This window comes from Schistocerca cancellata, chromosome 1 (genome assembly GCF_023864275.1).
Source record: "Schistocerca cancellata isolate TAMUIC-IGC-003103 chromosome 1, iqSchCanc2.1, whole genome shotgun sequence".
Taxonomy (NCBI): domain Eukaryota; kingdom Metazoa; phylum Arthropoda; class Insecta; order Orthoptera; family Acrididae; genus Schistocerca; species Schistocerca cancellata.
Genome location: NC_064626.1, coordinates 418,163,370 through 418,182,461, shown reverse-complemented (window position 1 = coordinate 418,182,461; position 19,092 = coordinate 418,163,370). Strand labels below are relative to the sequence as shown.

At 40.5% G+C, this 19,092-nt stretch overlaps 1 protein-coding gene across 2 annotated transcripts in view; it reads left to right on the top strand.

Annotated features, from left to right (window-relative positions):
• The window catches only part of LOC126175902 (unconventional myosin IC), a 405,132-nt gene extending 386,617 nt beyond the window's left edge, over nt 1-18,515 (top strand). For both annotated transcript variants that reach the window (XM_049922966.1, XM_049922974.1), the window contains 2 exons: nt 12,921-13,020; nt 18,182-18,515. In XM_049922966.1, coding sequence (XP_049778923.1) covers nt 12,921-13,020; nt 18,182-18,196 — 115 coding nt within the window. In that variant the 3' untranslated portion in view covers nt 18,197-18,515. The remainder of the gene's footprint in view (nt 1-12,920; nt 13,021-18,181) is intronic.
• The last annotated feature ends 577 nt before the right edge of the window (nt 18,516-19,092 follow it).

Here is a 19,092-nt window from a genome sequence, read left to right as displayed (position 1 = left end):
GACAGAATACATGGTATGGTAATGCAAGACTGCCAGATAAAAATTTGTGGGATTTCCGAGACTGTAGGCATCGCAACTGAGTGAGTGCATAATAATCTGCACAGAGAACTGGCTATGAAGAAGCTGTGTGCGAGGTGGGTTCAGCGATTGCTCACAGTCGACCAAATGTGCATCGAGCACAACATTTCAGCACAGTGTCTGGTGATGTTTGATCACAGAGTTTTTGTGCCAATTTGTGACTGTTGATGAAACCTGGATTCATCATTACACACCAGAGTGAAAACAACAATCAAAACAATAAACAAAGGTTGGGGAAAGTTCACCAAAGAAGGCAAAGACCATTCTGTCGGCTGGTAATATGATGGCCACTATTGTTTGGAATTCCCAAGGAATAATCTTCATAGGTTGCTTGGGAAAAATCAGAACCATAATTTGACTCTCCTGTGCTGCATTGTTGGAACATTTGAAACTTGCATTGGCTGAGAAAAAGACCAAGGTTGGCACACAAAAAAAGTGCTGTTTCACTAGGATCATGCACCTTCCTAAAAATCATGATAAACTTGCTGAAAGTGCGTGAAATGATCTTTGTAATGGTTCATCATCCACCCTTTCACCAGGTTTAGCCCTAAGTGATTTCTTCCTGTCCCCTAACTTGAAACTGTGTCTTGCTGGGAAGGAATTTTCATCAAATGAGGAAGAGATAGTTGCAGTCAGTGAGTATTTTCAGAGTTTGACAGAACCTATTTTTCTGATGGGATGAAAAAGGTGGAGGTTCACTGGATCAATTGTACATCCCTCAAAGGAGACTGTCAAGAAGTAAGGTGAGCTGTTTACAAAACAAATATTTTTTTCTTGCCTTTTTACCAGCCTTACAAAACCACCCTCATAAGGTGGAATGATCATATAAAATTAATCATAGCAAAGGTAGATGCCAGACTTGGAAGGATCATCAGTAAGTGCATTCCACCCTCTAAGGAGATAGCCTACAAAACTCTTATTTGACAGGTACTTTAATATTGCTCATTAGTCTGTGATCCTTTACAGACAGGATTAATAGAATAAATAGTGAAGATATGAAGAATAGGAGCATATAAAAACAAAAGCTTCACAGAGATATTCATCCAACTCCAGTGGTAGATGATACAAGATAGGTGTTGTACATCAGTGTCATTTACTGTCAGAATCAGAGCACATACATTCCTAGATATATAGCTTCTTCCTCGTATATCACATGAAATGATCATGTCGGTAAAAATTAGAGAGATTTGATCACACACAGAGGTCTGGCAACTATCATTCTCGGTACACAAGTACCCTCTGCCACACACACCATAAGGTACCTTGTGGAGTGTAGGTGTAGAGAAGGCACTGAGCATCCCAGGCAAGCACAACAAAAAAGAATATTTTGAAATATTAAGCTTACGGACAAAATCCTGCCTCAGAAATAGAACTCTGTCATCGACACAGCAAAAACTTGCTACTATCTTCATTACTATTTCTAGCATTCTTTTTTGTTGTGCCTTTCTGCAACTCAACACCTTCTCTATATGCAAGTAGCAATCTATCCTCCCTGTATTGTTATTCATCCTGCACTTTTTGTTGTTTGATGTTTACGGTAAGTTCAACTATGGAAAAAACAACAGGCAGATTTTGTTTCATAGTGTTACTGCAAAAGTCTGACCTGTTTGTAAGAGGCAGCTGAGAAAACTAATTACACACTTTCTTAGGTGAGGCAGTATCAAACTGGACAAACTGGTAATAGCTGAAATTTACGAAAGTGTACAGTGTAGATGGTCATTCAGTTGTTGAAATCATGCGAACATTTGAGAGCATACCATAAAGTAGAGACTTGGTTATCTGAAAGTATTCCCGAAATTACCAGGCACTTGAAGAAAATGTATTATTTATTACAAATTAAATATATGTGTGTCATAAAAAACCAAATTTTTGATTTAGATGCAATATGTGCATCACATTTCAGTTGTTTGTAACCTAAATGAACAGTTTATATCTTTGATCATGTTCAGTCACAATCAACTAACTGCTTGTGGCCAAATTCAGTGAATGTGATAATTTACTAGAAGCTGTTCATATAGTTTCTTAAAATATTTTTTTTACTTTTACTTGCTGTCAATTTTTCTGGCATGTGTCAACCACATTGCTCTCCTAAATGTATGTGCAGTCTCTTGGCCGTCATCCTTGCACTTCCTCACAACTTTTTTATTTGTTATTTTCTTTGGATTGCAGTTGTGATATTGGTGGTACCATACATTTTACTTCAATACTTAACATTAATTAAAATGAGCTTAAACTGTTTGACATTTTCAAATTTTTGATCAGAAATGAGTGTAATGCAGTTTCTGTCAGGCACAGTGATAAGTCACATTGCTTGGAACAAAGTTCCTGTCGCAAGGCTACTAATGGATAAAAATTAAGGTTATGAGACTTAAGACCTCCAAGCAAACTGAATTTATTATACCATTGTCAATGGGAAGATATTCTCAAATAAATATGTAGTTACATGTATTGCAAGGAAGAACTATGGATTTGTTATTGGTCACCATATGCAGTAGAACCTCAATTATCTAATTAAGCTAGGGCCCAAACAACATAAATAATAAATAAATAAAATATAAAATGTATCTCAGAGGAACTTTGTATTTGAAACATGAAACCTTAATCGTGTGAAAGAATTAATATGTATGTGTTTGTACATATATTAGTAATGATTGTGGGCAACTGGTACATACGGCATTATAAACAGAAGTTGAAAAACTTTTGGCGAGTCAAGAAAGACAATTATTGGGCATTAAAGAACTTACTGTTTCAGTTTTCTTTCATTGAATGGGGCTGGGGCTCTGGAGACACAGGTTGTTCCCACAAATACAAAGACAGTTTCAAGTACTTCCAAATGCTCTGTTGATGAAGCCAGTTCCTCTGCAGCATATTTATCATCATTAGACTCTTGATAAAACCATTTTTATTAGCTTGTAATTCTGACATTTGAATTTCACATTGTTACCAGACTCATACATTGACATCATTGTGAGTAATGTCTTCCAGTTCAGTAAAATATTTTGATAAATTTGAAAGTTCACTGAATAGCCAAAGAAACTCGTACAGCTGCCTAATGTCATGTAGGACCTCCGCGAGCATGCAGAAGTGCCACAACACTACATGGTGTGGACTCAACGAATGTCTGAAGTAGTGCTGGAGGGAACTAAGATAACATGTTGAGTTGTAGGCAGCCACAACCAAAAAGACTTTCAGCCAAAACTGTCTTCAGGAAGAAAAACAGAAACACGCACACATTCACACAAGCAAGCACACTCATGATCACATCTTCGTCCAGAATGATCACATCTTTGGTGAGAATTCACTGTGTCATGGCAATCATAAGCAGCACCAATCCAGAGTGGGACAAGGAAGGGGGATGTATAGCAGGGTATAGATGGGCAGTGAGTAATCAGTGCTGTCTGGGGGGGGGGGGGGGGGGGGGAGTAGGGTAGGCTGAGAATAAATGCCATCCATGCAGCTAAGAGATGCTGGTGGTGGAGGGGAGAATCCAGATGTCCCGGGTTGTGGGTTGTGAAGCAGCCAATTAAATCAAGCCTGTTATATTCAGCTGCATTTTGTGCCGCAGGGTGCTTCACTTTGCCCTTGGCCACAGTTGTGACAGTGTCCTGTCATCCTAGGTGGCAGCTGGTTGGTAGTTGTACCAGTATGCAGAGTTGCACAGGGATTGCAGCACAAATGGTATTTAACAAGGTTGCATTCATAAATGGCCTGGTGTCTGATAGGGTAGGGTAAGCCTGTGGCAAGACTAGCGAATGGGAACTGCTGGGTGGGTGATTGAACAGATCTTGCATCTGGATCTTCTACAGGATATGATGCCTGTGGTGATTGGAATAGGGATGGACTAGGATGTTGTGGAAGTTGGGTGGGCGATGGAACACCACTTAAAGGAGGGATGGGAAGGATCTTGGGTAAGGTGTCCCTCATTTCAGGCATAATTATAGATAATGAAAGCTGTATTGAAGGATATGGTTATATTGTTATAGTCAGGTGTGGTATTGGATTATGCAGAAGGTGCTCCTTTGCAACTCATTCTCGAGGATGAGGGGAGGATTGAGAGGTTTATGGGGCAAGTGAAGCTGATGGGAGAGAAGGTTTTGAGGTTATTAAGGAATGAGGATAGGTTGTCTTGGCCCAGAGTCCAGATCACAAAGTTATCATCAGTGAAACTGAACTAGACCAAGGGTTTGGGGTTTCATGAGGGAAGGTTTCTCTAGATGGCCCATAAACAGGTTGGCATAGAAGAGTGCTATGCAGGTGCCCAGAGCTGCACCACAGATTTGTTTTTATACCTTTCTTTCAAAGGAGAGGTAGTTATGTGTAAGGATAAAGCTGGTAAGGTGTATGAGTAATGAGTTGTGGGTCTGGAGTCATAAGGACATTAGGAGAGGTAGGTAGTGTTCAGTAGCAGTGAGACAATGAGCATGAGGCATGTTAGTGTGTAGGGAAGAGGCATCAACAGTGATGAGTAGGAATCCAGGAGATAAATTGGTGGGGATGGTGGAGCGTCAATGAAGGTGGTGGTTGGTATCTTTGGTGTATTTGTGGGGCAGGGTGGGGGAGCTGTATTTCGAGCAATTGGCTGGAGGAGTTCAACAGTGAGGGCTGAAATTCTTTCAGTGGTAGCACAATAACTATTTTCAATGGGAGGCATCCAGCATAGTTGGGTTTTTGGATTGTAAGGATGATGTGGAAGGTGGGTGTGCAAGGTGTGATAGGGATGAGGAAGGAAATGGAATCAGGCAAGAGGTTCTGGGGAGGTCCTAAGGCTTTAAGCAGGGACTTGAGTTTATGGTGGACTTCTGGAATGGGATCACATTGGCATAGTTTATAAGTGAAGGAGTCAACCATCACATTTCTTAAATTGAATCTTCTGCACTCCAGCACAAGCAAGAGTATTCCAAACACCATCTGTGTAAATTATCCAGCCTGCTGACGTCTCACTGTGCATTGGGGCACCACTATCGTGCCACCATTGTACAATATTCCTCCTCTTCAACCCCTAATAGTAGCCAGACCCAACCTAGCTGACGTTTTTGGCATAGCACATCTACCAGAATTCCCTGCCAACACTCCACTAAATCCAGAGCCAAAACTATCCCAGAACACTGTTAACCTTTCCCCACAGAAATTTAGCTATGTTGGGGTGGTCAAAAACTTACTTTCCTTCTCCCAATCCCTGCAGTGGAAACACTTCTTCTCCACCAATCACTCCAACTAATGCCAACCTAATCCCAATATTGAATCCTGTGTTTCCCACTTGGTACCACCATCTAACCACGATACTCCCCCCTCCAACCTAATCACCTCCAGGTCACCTTCCAGGAATTATTTACTGCCAACATGGTCTCACCATCCTTTGCCAGATCCCTTCCTAAAAAACCCAACCTTTTAGCAGAAGAAAGGACTGTTGTACACGGCATCAAAATGGATTCTGACCTAATTATCCTAACTGGAGACAAAGGTTCCAGCACTATTACAAATGGCAGTGACTACTTGGTGGAAGACCTCCTCCATCTAGAAACTGTGTCAAAATGATCCCATTCCTGAAGTCCAACATAGCTTCCAATTTCTGCTTAAAGCCATAGGCCCTTCCCAGAATGTCTCCCCTGAATCCATTTCCCTCCTCACTCCTACGACATACTGCACACCCACCTTCTACATGCTTCCCAAAATCTACAAACCCAACAATGCTGGATGCCCACCCCCAACCCCATTGAAAATAATTATTATATTCCCACTGAAAGAATTACAGCCTCATCGACCAACACTTGCAACTAGTTGCCCAAAAATATAATCTCCCACACCAAAGATACCAACCACTTCCTTCTCCGACTCTCCACTATCCCCACCCTTTTACCTCCTTTTTTGCTACTCATCACTGTTGACACCACTTCCCTATACACTAAACCCCCCTCTTACCCATGGTCTTTGGCCGCTGTGGCTGAGCACGGTTCTAGGCACTTCAGTCCGGAACCACGCTGCTGCTATGGTTGCAGGTTTGAATCCTGCCTCGGGCATGGATATGTGTGTGATGTCCTTAGGTTAGTTAGGTTTAAGGAGTTCTAAGTTCTAGGGGATTGATGACCTCAGATGTTAAGTCTCATAGTGCTTAGAGCCATTTTGCCCATGGTCCTGCTGTTACTGAACACTATCTCCCCCAATGTCGTACAGACTCCAAATCCTCTACCTCATTCACCGTAATAGCTTTATCCTGACATATAACTACTTCTGGTTTGAAGGGGAGGTATAAAAACAAATCCACAGCACAGCCACGGGCATCCTCATGGCACCCTTCTATGCCACCCTGTTTATGGGACATCTAAAGGAAAGCTGCCTAGCCTCCCAAAACCCCAAACACTTGGTCTGTTTCAGGTTCACTGATGAGATAGTCATGATCTGAACTCGAGGCCAAGATACCCTATCATCATGTCTTCAAAACCTCAACACCTTCTCTCCTATCTGCTTCACATGTCCTCCTCAACCCAGTATGCCACCTTCAATGGATGTGGGCCTCCACTCTGATGGCTCCATCCATACCTCTGAAAAATTAAACCCACCAATTTCCAGCAGTACGTATCTTGCCCGGAAAACTGAACATCTCAGAAAGGTCTTCACAGACAGGCATTATCTCCTAGACCTAGTTTACAGACAGATTTCCTGTGCCATATTCCAATTAATGGATGGAGAAAATATAAAAATGCAGTAAATGAAGCATGCAAAAAGGAATACAAACGTCTCAGAAATGAGATCAACAGGAAGTGCAAAATGGCTTAGCATAGATGTCTAGAGGACAAATTTAAGGATGTAGAGTGATATATCACTAGGGTAAGATAGATACTGCCTACAGGAAAATTAAAGAGACCTTTGGAGAACAGAGAACCACTTGTATGAATGTCAAGAGCTTAGATGGAGGACCAGTTCTGACAAGGGAACCTCCCCATCGCACCCCCCTCAGATTTAGTTATAAGTTGGCACAGTGGATAGGCCTTGAAAAACTGAACACAGATCAATCGAGAAAACAGGAAGAAGTTGTGTGGAACTATGAAAAAAATTAGTAAAATATACAAACTGAGTAGTCCATCCGAAGATATGCAACATCAAGGACAATGGGAGTGAAGGAGCATCGTGGTCCCGTGGTTAGCGAGATCAGCTACGGAACGAGAGGTCCTAGGTTCAAGTCTTCCCTCGAGTGAAAAGTTTGATTTTTTATTTTCAGTTTAGGTGACAAACTCTTATGTTTTCATCACTTTTTTGGGAGTGATTATCACATCCACAAGAAAACCTAAATCGGGCAAGGTGGAAGAATCTTTTTACCCATTCGCCAAGTGTACAAGTTAGGTGGGTCGACAACATAGTCCTGTCATGTGACGCACATGCCATCACCAGTGTCGTATAGAATATATCAGATGTGTTTTCCTGTGGAGGAATCGGTTGACCTATGACCTTGCGATCAAATGTTTTCGGTTCCCATTGGAGAGGCACGTCCTTTCATCTACTAATCGCACGGTTTTGCGGTGCGGTCGCAAAACACAGACACTAAACTTATTACAGTGAACAGAGACCTCAATGAACGAACGGACAGATCATAACTTTGCGAAAATAAAGAAGGTAAAATTTTCAGTCGAGGGAGGACTTGAACCAAGGACCTCTCGTTGCGCAGCTACTCACGCTAACCATGGGACCACGACGCTCCTGAGCTCACATTCTCCTTGATGTTGCCTATGCTCGTTTGGACTACTCAGTTTTATTAATTTTTTTCATAGTTCCACACGACTTCTTCCTGTTTTCTCGATTGATCTGTGTTCAGATTTTCAAGGCCTATCCACTGTGCCAACTTATAACTAAATCTGAGGGGGGTGTGATGGGGAGGTTCCCTTGTGAGCAAAGAAGGGAAAGCAGAAAGGTAGAAGGAGTACATAGAGGGTCTACAGAAGGGTGATGCACTCAAGGGCAATATTATGGAAATAGAGGATGACATAGATGAAGATGAAATGGGAGATACGATACTGCGTGATGAGTTTGACAGAGCACTGAAAGACTTGAGTCAAAACAAGGCCCCGGGAGTAGACAACATTCCATTAGAACTACTGATAGCCTTGGGGGAGCCAGCCCTGACAAAACTCTATCATCTAGTGAGCAAGATGTATGAGACAAGCAAAATACCTTCAGACTTCAAGAAGAATAGAATGATTCCAATCCCAAAGGAAGCAGGTGTTGACAGGTGTGAAAATTACGGAACTATCAGTTTAATAAGTCATGGCTGCAAAATACTGACACGAACTCTTTACAGACAAATGGAAAAACTGGTAGAAGCCGACCTTGGGGAAGACCAGTTTGGATTCCGTAGAAATGTTGGAACATGGGAGGCAATACTGACCCTTCCACTAACCTTAGAAGAGAGCTCAAGGAAAGGCAAACCTATGTTTCTAGCATTTGTAGACTTGGAGAAAGTTTTTGACAATGTTGACCGGAATCCCTCTTTCAAATTGTGAAGAAACACGGGCTATTTACAATTTGTACCAAACCAGATAGTAGTTATAAGAGTCAAGGGGCATGAAAGGGAAGCAGTGGTCAGGAAGGGAATGAGACAGGGTTGTGGCATGGCCTCGATCTTATTAAATCTGTATACTGAGCAAGCAGTAAAGGAAACAAAAGAAAAATTTGGAGTAGGAATTAAAATCCATGGGGAAGAAATAGAAACCTTGAGGTTTGCCCATGACATTATAATTCTGTCAGAGACAGCAAAGGACCTGGAAGAGCAGCTGAACAGAATGGACAGTGTCTTGAAAGGAGGACATAAAATGAACATCAACAAAAGCAAAACAAGGATAATGGAATGTAGTCAAATCAGGTGATGCTGAGGGAATTAGATTAGGAAATGAGACTCTTAAAGTGGTAGATGCGTTTTGCTATTTTGGGAGCAAAATAACTGATGATGGTTGAAGGAGAGAAGACATAAAATGTAGAGTGGCAATGGCAAGGAAAGCGCTTCTGAAGAAGAGAATTTTGTTAACATCGAGTACAGATTTAACTGTAAGCAAGTCTTTTCTGAAAGGTCTGTATGGAGTGCAGCCACATTGGAAGTGAAACATGGACGATAAATAGTTTCAACAAGAAGAGAATAGAGGCTTTCAAAATGTGATGCTACAGAAGAATGCTGAAGATTAGATTGATGGATCTTGTAACTAATGAAGAGGTACAGCATTTGAAGAATTGGGTAGAAGAAGAATGCTAGAAGAAGGGATCGGTTGGTAGGACATGTTCTGAGTCATCAAGGGATTACCAATTTAGTATTGGAGGGCAGCGTGGAGGGTAAAAATCAGAGAGGGAGACCAAGAGATGAATACATTAAGCAGATTCAGAAGGATGTAGGTTGCAGTAGGTACTTCGAGATGAAGCAGCTTGCACAGGATAGGATAGCATAGAGAGCCCATCAAACCAGTCTCTGGACTGAAGACCACAACAACAACATTCCCATATATCTCCAATCCTCTCACCATCTCCAAGAACCAGCTACAAAGGAGTGTCCCCAGTACCACCCCAGACGAACAACTGAACCATATCCTTCAACAACGCTTTGATTATCTATAATCAAGCCCTGAAATGAGGAATGTCCTACCCAACTCCCCCTTTAAGTGGTCTGTTGTTCACCCAACCTCAAAAACATCCTAGTACATCGCTATGCCACTCCCAAACTTCACCCCTTACCACAGGCAACATATCCCTGTGGAAAACCGAGATGTAAGACCTGCCCAATCCACCCACCCAGCTCTTCCTATTACACTCTTACCACAGGCTTATCCTGTCCGATCAGACACCAGGGTACCTGTGCAAGCAGCCATGTCATATACCAATTCTGCAGCAATTATTGCACAGCTTTATGTATCGGTATGACTACCAACCAGCTGTCAACCATGATGAACGGTCACCGCTAAACTGTCGTCAAGAGCAAAGTGATCGCCTTGTGGCATAACATGCTTGATTTCAATGGATGTTCCACAAGCCAGCCACCTGGATCCTCCCCTCCACCAGCAGTATTACTGAACTGCACAGAGAGGATTTATCCTTACAGCAAATTATCCACTTTCAAAATCGTCTCTGTCTTAACCTACGGTACCCTACGATCCCCACATCTTCCACCCAAAAGTTTCCATCTGCTCTGTCCTATGACATCCTTTCAATTCATGTCTCCTCAGTCTCATTGTGTGCTGCTCTCTGCCAACACATGCACCAGATTTTCCCCTTTTCTGCTTCCTACGCCTCCCAAACTGCCTTCTGATGCTGCTTCTGGCAGCCTTGTCTTGCCACCTAGTTCCTACATGCTCCATCAGGGGCAGTGCTGACTACTTGCCCCCTCCCCCCACCACCCACACCCACACACCTATATCCTGCTTTCTCTCCCCATTCCCCACACCACTCCGGATTGATACCTTACACAGCACGACAATGTATTCTGGCCAAAGCAGCCAGTACATTGTTTTCCTTTCTGAAGCAAGTTTTGGCTGAAAACTCGGTATGTAAAAGTCTTTTTATTGTACCTGTCCACAACTCCACATGTCATCTTTACAGTGTGTAGCAACCTATGCTTTTCATAATGTTGATGATACTGCAACCTGGACTTTCCATTATTTTATTTTGTCTTGGAATTTAATCAAACGTATAACATTCAGTAACACAAAATATGCTGTTGTGGTTTAGCAGTTTCTTCTTTCAACCCTTCAACTGAAAAATCAGTGCTACTAAATTGCAGTGATGACAGGAAAACATGCAGATGAACAAGATATCTTGCAAGATGTGCTGAACTCAAATTAAACGTAACATATTGTGTAATATTGAGTTCAGGACAAAGAACTGAATATTAGTTGTACAAAAGCAAATACCAGATAGATTTATTGAATTGATACTAAGGAAATGTAATTCATTTGTCTATTACAAAATAGTTGTTCAACCTGTTCTTGAGTTAGGCTCATCAATTTAGTATCCTTATAAGAGAGAATTAATATGGCAACTGAGGACGATTCAAAGCAGAGTTTTGAGTCTGTCATGGAGATACTACAAGAGAAGCATATTGCTCAAATTCTGAGAGAGGATGTTCCAACAAGAGCTGAACAATGTATTGCACTGAAGTGCCAAAGAAACTGGTACAGGCATGCATATTCAAGTACAGAGATGCAAACAGGCAGAATACAGCGCTGTGATCGGCAACACCTATATAAGACAACAAGTGTCTGGTGCAGTTGTTAGATCAGTTACTGCTGCTACAATGGCAGTTTATCAAGATTTATGCGAGTTTGAATGTTGTGTTATAGTCGGTGCAAGAACGGTGTGACACGGCATCTCTGAGGTAGTGATGAAGTGGGGATTTTCCCATACGACCATTTCAAGATTGTACTAGGAATATCAAGAATCCAGTAAAACATCTAATCTACAACATCGCTGTGGCCAGAAAAAGATCCTGCAAGAACAGGACCAAAGACAACTGTAGAGAATCATTCAACATGATAGGAGTGCAGCCTTCCACAAATTGCTGCAGATATCTGGGCCATCAGCAAGTGTTAGCGTGCAAACCGTTCAATGAAACATCATCGATATGGGCTTTCGGAGTCGAAGGCCCACTCGTGTACCCTTGATGACTGCATGACACAAAGTTTTATGCCTTGCCTGGGCCCCTCAACACAGACATTGGACTGTTGATGACTGGAAACATGTTGCCTAGCCGGACAAGCTTCATTTCAAATTGTATCGAGAGGATGGACGTTTTCAGGTATGGAGTCAACCTCATGAATCCATGGACCCAGCAGGGGACTGTTTAAGCTGGTGGAGGCTCTGTAATGGCATGGGGCATGTGCAGTTTGGGTAATATGGGACCTCTGATATGTCTAGATACAGCTCCAACAGTTGACACATATCTAAGCATCCTGTGAGATCACCTGCATCCATTCATGTCCATTGTGCATTCCAGTGGACTTGGACAATTCCAGCAGGACAATCTCTTCCGAGTTCAAACACTTCCACTGGCCACAAAACTCCCCAGACGTGAACATTAATGAGCATATCTGCGATGCCTTGCAAGGTGCTGTTTAGAAGCACTCTTACAGATGTATGGACAGTCCTGCAGTATTCATGGTGTAAATTCCCTCAAGCATTACTTCAGTCATTAGTTGAGTCCATGCCATGTGTGTTGTGGCAGTTCTGTGTGCTTGTGCGGCCCTACACAATATTAGGTAGATGTACCAGTTTCTTTGGCTCTTCAGTGCACTGGTATATCTGAGCATATATCTGGAACAGGTGACCACAATTGTAAACTTACATAAATTATTTATGATGCTTACTGACATTCTTTCTTCCCATGCAAAATTTGTAGAAGGAACAGGAATACTGCATTGAAAAGCAGACTACTCTCTGCCACACATTTTAAGGTGGCTGACCAGGCACAGAAGGAAAATAAATAATAAATTAATCTAGGCCTAGCTAAGGATTTGGAAGTGATAAAAAAAATGACTGAACTATGTAGTTTAATTCCAACAAAACAAGATATTTGTTCTGCCTGAAGGTGGTTCTCTTTTCCTTAAAAGCTGATAATTGTCCTGGGTGCTCAGTGTGGCCAAAATTTGGAAACAATTTGTGTATGCACTCTAAATACACGAAATTCACTTATATAATTAAGCTTCCACACCGAATTGTTTAGTGTGTTGCGTTCAGGGAGTTATCTTTCATGCGCTAGCTTGCATTGCATTTACTGTGTTGCAATAAAATGTATTATGCTTTCCTTAGTGTCAGTTTTTTAAAAAATATTTGTGCGTCCACCAGAAATTCATATATATTTTTAAATTTTTTTAAAGGATATCACACAACCTGATTGGTGGCAAGCAAGGTGTTATTGATATTACAACAGGCCCTACACCAGCAATCAGCAAAGGAAAAAGTGGTCATCTTGTTGTGGTAAGTAAGACTATTATAAAAGAAATTTGAAATTGCTCATACAAAATGAAAATACATTTTTTTAGTTCAAGAATTGTGCATAATGAAACAAGTAGTCATTGTGTTAATGACCAAATATCAAATGAATTCATTTTATTTGGTGAACATATATATTTTCAGGTATTCAGAATGCTTTCCAATGATTCAGTCTACTCCGTTAGCCATATTTGCAACTCAACTTGACGGCATTCTCTCTTGTATGGTGATGTACGTGTTAGTGTCCCTCACTTGTCATTCTTTTTCCCCTTAATTTGTCTTGTTTAACTACTTGATAAACTGCAAACATTTCCAAGCTCAGGTATAGATTCTGACCATAATTTCTTGCTTAGAAACTGCATATTAAAACTGGAAAATTACAGAAAACTAAGAAATTAAGGTGGTGAGACTAGTTGGGGTGACAGAATCGTAAGATACAGTGTGTCCCAGAGAAAGCATTAGGCTGTTATGAACTGAAAGAGAGGAAAGGAATATGACAAGATGAGTGGGTGGACTTGTGAGATGGTGCAGTAAGGCAGCAGGGTAACCTGTAAGCACAGACACAAAGCCCAGTAGAAACCTCCGGATAACATAGGAGATCAACGAGGAGAAAAAATTATAAGAATGAAGTAGGAGAAAGGAAATACATGTATTTAAAAAATTAGAATAGCAGAAGGTGCAAAATACCAAATCAGCAAAGGCTAGAGGACAAATGTAAAGCTGTAAAAGCATGCAGAGCTATGAAAAGATAGATGTTGCTTATAGGAGAATTAGAGAGACCTTTGGAGAAAAGTGAAGCAACTGTACAAATATCAAATAGCAAGCCAGTATTAAGCAAAGAAGGGAAGGCTGTGGAAGAAATACTTACAGGACCTACAGAAGGTAAACAAACTTATAGGAGAAGAAGAGGAAATAAATGAAGATGAGAAGGGAGTTGCAATATTACAAGAATAATTTGGTAGAGCTCTAAGAGACTTAGGTGAAACAAAGCACCTGGTGTGGATATATCACCTTTGGGAGAATCAAAAACTATTCCATCTGGTGTCCAAGATAATATGAGGGAGGCAAATTACTTTCAGAATTGATAAATAACGTAATAATTCCAATTTCGAAGGCGGCCGATCCTTATATTACCAAAACATCAGTTTAATAAGTCATGTCCATTAAATATGAGGGTACTTCAAAAAGTAAGTTGCACATAATTAAGGCAGGCCAAATAATACTTATTGGAAGCTGTACACAGTAACCCAGCTGCTACTATTTTGCAGCATAGTTACCAAGTCTTCATTAGCAGTAAACAGAATATTCTACCAATTGTTCAATTCCTAGACAATAGTAATCTGCTCGTTGGTCTTGGAGCCATTCAAGAACCACTGTGTGAATGTCTTCTTCTTTGGAAAATCTGTGATTGTTGCAAACTTTTCCTCAGTTGTCTTGATGCTGTTATCTGTGGTCATCGTTGATGGCCTTCCTTCCCGATTAGCATAACCCATGCCCGTGTAGCTTTGGTCAAATTGTTGGTGCCATTTCACTACATCTAGATGATGTATTGCATTTGGTGTGTATACCATTTGAATTTCACAGTGAATCTGTGAGTAATTTAGGTGTTTTGTCCACAAGAACTGTACTGTCCTACACATATCAACTCTGGAGTAAATTTCCAGTTGTTGTGCCATTTCACTCCCGCAATGTGATGTGTCTGTTATCTATACTACAGCAGAAAAGAGAAAATGTTTCAGATACCTCTACAAGAAATACAAAACTTTTACTCTTTTCTGACATTCCACCACACTTGTTCCACAATGGTCCTAAAGTGGGACAACATGTGTAACTTACTTTTTGAAGAATGAAGAGATGTGAAAGCCGGCCCTGAGGAAGATAATTTTGGGTTATGGAGAAATATAGGAAAGCATGAGATAATACTGACCCTCAGACTTATCTTGGAAGATAGATTGGAGAAAGGTGAATCGAAATTTACAGCATTTGTAGGCTTAGAGAAAACTTTGAGATTGTAGACTGTCCTGCGCTATTTGAAATGGTAAAGGTAGCAGAGGTAAAATGCAGGAAGCCAGAGGTGCTCTACAGTTGATAGAAACCAGCCTACATTTATGACAGTTAAAGGATGTGATAGGGGGGCAATACTTGAGAAGGGAGTGAGACTGGGTGGTAGCCTACCCCCCACATTATGCAATTTATATGTCAAGCAAGCAGTAAAAGATAATGAGGAGAAATTTGGAAAAAAAGAATTAAAGTTCAGGAATAATAGGTGAAAATCTTGTGATTTGCCAATGACATTGTAATTCACTGTCGGAAATGGTAAAGGATGAGGAGGAGCAGTTGAAAACATTGGAGTGTCATGGGAGGAGTAAATAAAAGTAAGTTAGAGTAATAGAATGTAATTGTTAAACTAGGCAGTGGTAAGAAAATTACTTTGAGAAATGATGGATTAGAAGTGATAGAAACCTGTTTGCTATTTGCGGATCAAAATAAAGAGGATATAAAATGCAGACTGGCAATAGTAAGAAATGCTTTCATGAAAATTGAATATAAGGAAGTCATTTTGAAAATATATGTCTGTACTGTAGCTCAATAGGGAAGTGAAATGGGCAGAATATGCAATGTAGACAGAAGAGAATAGAAGATTTTGAAATGTAGTACTATACAAAAATGGTCAAGTTAGGTGGGCAGATCAGATGGCTAATGAAGAGATATTAGATTGAGATGTGTGGAGAAAGCTTTATCCTGCAATTTGACTAAAAGAACATGTCAGTCAGTAGAGCAAATTCTGAGACATCAAGTGATCATCAGTTTGGCACAGGAGGTAAGTGGGGGGCATACTAGTAAACAGATTGAACTGGGTGTAGGCAAGCAGAGATAGAGAATCTTGTACAGGATACAAGGTGTGTTCCATAAGTAATGCGACCAGATTCATAAAAACTCATTTATTGAATATATTCATACAAATAATCAAAAATTTTCAAAATAGCACCCTCTTGCATCGATACACTTCTGGAGGAGGTGTTTCCATTCGTTAAAGGCATCCTGGAATGCCTTTTCCGGAATGTCCTTTAGAGCTGATGTAACATGCACCTTTCAATCGTGTCCCAATGTTTTCCTTTCATGACTCCTTTTAACCAAGGAAACAAAAAAAGAGTCAGCAGGAACCAGGTCAGGACTGTAGGGAGGCTGGGGAACCGATGGAGTCTTGGTCCTGGCCAGGAAGTCGTTGACAATGAAGGCGCTGTGACTCGGCGCGTTGTCTTGGTGAACTTTCCACGTGTCCTTGTCCAGCGCGAGACCCTCTTTCTCAGTCTTTTGAGCACTTCCAAGTTGAAAGCTGAGTTCACTTAGTCCCAGTAGTGAATTCATGGTGGACAATGCCTCTGACGTCAAAGAAGACAATGAGCATGGTTTTGATCCTGGACTTGCTCATGCGTGCCTTCTTGGGATGGTTGATGATGGGGTGTGCCACTCTGAACTCTGCCTTTTTGTCTCAGTGTCATACTCAAAATTCTACGACTCATCACCAGTGATAATTGAGTTTGAAAAATGAGTACATTTTCACACATTTCCAACATTTCTCGGTACCGAAGCACTCGCATGTGCTCGTGTTCGTCGGTCAACACTTTTGGGACGAGTTTGGCACACACCTTTCTCATGTTCAAATCTTTGGACACAATGCATAAAATGGTTGTTTTTGACATGTTTAGAGTTTTTGCTATCAATTGAAGGCTCAGCCATCTGTCAGAGTTAAAACAATCGCGCACACGCATCACATTTTTGGTGACTCGTGCGGTTGATCGCTGTCCACTGATAGGTTCAACGGTGATCTCCTCTCGGTCCTCTATGATGGCTTGTGCCATTGGAAAACTTGTGATTTGGACAAGCAATCAGTCCCAAAGGCAATGGAAATGTTTTGGTGGTGGGCTTCCCCAAGTTTAACGCAAAATTTGATACCATACTGGTGCTCTATAGAATGATCCATTGTGCCGTGTTACATAAACTCAAAACGGGGTTGATGGAAATGCACGTCCTGACTCTCCGGCAGCTCACAGCCAAATGAGACAAAGAGCGTTTTGAAGCTAACATCCCCCATCCACTTAGGCCAGCCGGTTACAACACACTGTGGTGTACCGTTGCGTCAGAAAAAAATTGGTCGCATTACTTATGGAACGCACCCTCTATAATAGTGTGGGGAAGTATGTCAAACCAGTCTTCTGACTGAAGATAACAACCACCATATTTTCTATTGAATTATTCTGACAGAGTAGTAGTTCACAACCTGTAGAAACATAATGTATTTCTGGCCTTTTTTTTTATTGCTGTTTAATATACAAAATCCAGTATATTATGGGTTATCACCATTATAAATGAAATTGTTATCTGATTTTTCTCACCCAAGTAGAATGTCGCTCTTACTATTCAGGATTATGTACAACTGGACGGCAGATAATGCGTGGCTCTCTAAGACTGTCTACAGATCATATACTTGTATCCAGGAGGGTCACATTGTTTGCAGTTTGTTAAAAAATACAGTAAGACTTGTGAAAGATTGGCTTTTGGTGCAAAAACTGACAGTTGACACTCAACAAAAATAATGGAATACACATAAGTAGATAAAGAGATCAGGCAAAAGTTGAACAATCATGAATCTGGCTGTGGGGAATGTAGATGGCAGACAAATTTAGCACAGAAACCCTAAGTAATTGTAGCTCAGCCACAAAGTAAATCTCTTATGAAACCCTCCTGTAATCAATTGTGGAGTAATGTTTGACAGTATGGTACCATTGTGGACTGGTTCAGAGGAAGGCAGAGAGAAGATTCAGAAAAGAGCTCTATGCTTGATACATTTAATCATTGCAAGAGTGCAACAGAAATAGTGAACAAATGTACACAATTGGTGGTGTTAAGATGCAAATGCTGTACATTTCAGAGATCTAGGCACTAAAAATAGTGAGAATGTGTGTTCTGATGCATGATGAGAAGCATATCTCTCTTTCAATATCCACCTCACAACATGATCACATAGATAAAATTAGAGAAATCCGTAAGTGGACTGAGAAAAATGGTTAAGCAGGGACGGAATTTCATGTAAAAACTATTCATACATTCACAATTTAGCTGTAACCCTGAACTTTTGTTACAGGTTGCATCTCCATAGAACAACTGCATGGAAGAATGCCCTTTGTACAAAAAATAATCAGAAACCTGTGATACGTATTTTTAATTGTTATGAACTTTGTGCCATCCAGGAAGTTTTAATAGTGAGGTGCTGCAGTAAAGTAGTTATATGTAATTTACAGTTAAGTACTATTGCATTTTATATTATGTACAGCAATTTATTTATGAATAAGGCAAATGACTGTTTATAAGATTTGTACATTTTTGTTCAAGTAGTGTATAAATATTTTATTTTGAAACTTCTCTTGTTTCTCACTCCAAAAATTTTGTTTTATTGAATTCACTAACCTTAATGACTTGAAAATAAAACTTCATTTTGTTATACATTTGTGTCTCTAATAGACAGTACTAAACATTGGTACCTTGTTATGAACTTAATCAGAAGTTCTATGAGGCAATAAATTATATTCCAGAAACACAAAGTGCTCCTTTCCTTATCCAGTAAAACAACTTTTCCCGACCTAATTATTTCTGTGAATTGACCAGAAATAAATTAAGTCCTAAAATGCACTAAGGTGACCTACAGAAACAATACTTGCCACATTCAGTAATACATATAAGGTACAGAATATACTGATATATAAAGAAAAGACCATCCAGTATACAGTGTAAGGTAATCTGCTGTGTCCGGATGTTTTGAATGGCTATTGTTGGCACCTAAGGATGGGCAGTCTGTATTAAAAATTCAATGACTAAGAAGGAATGCACAACCACGCCTCAGTGCTGTCACCTATGTTACATTTCCTTCCATCAGGCTTTTTCACATACTGCATTTGGCACTGGCATGTGAAGTATCTTGCAAGCATGTAACAAAATAATTGCTTAACATGATTGCTGATTGCACATGAACCATCTACTCTCCTGGAAATGGAAAAA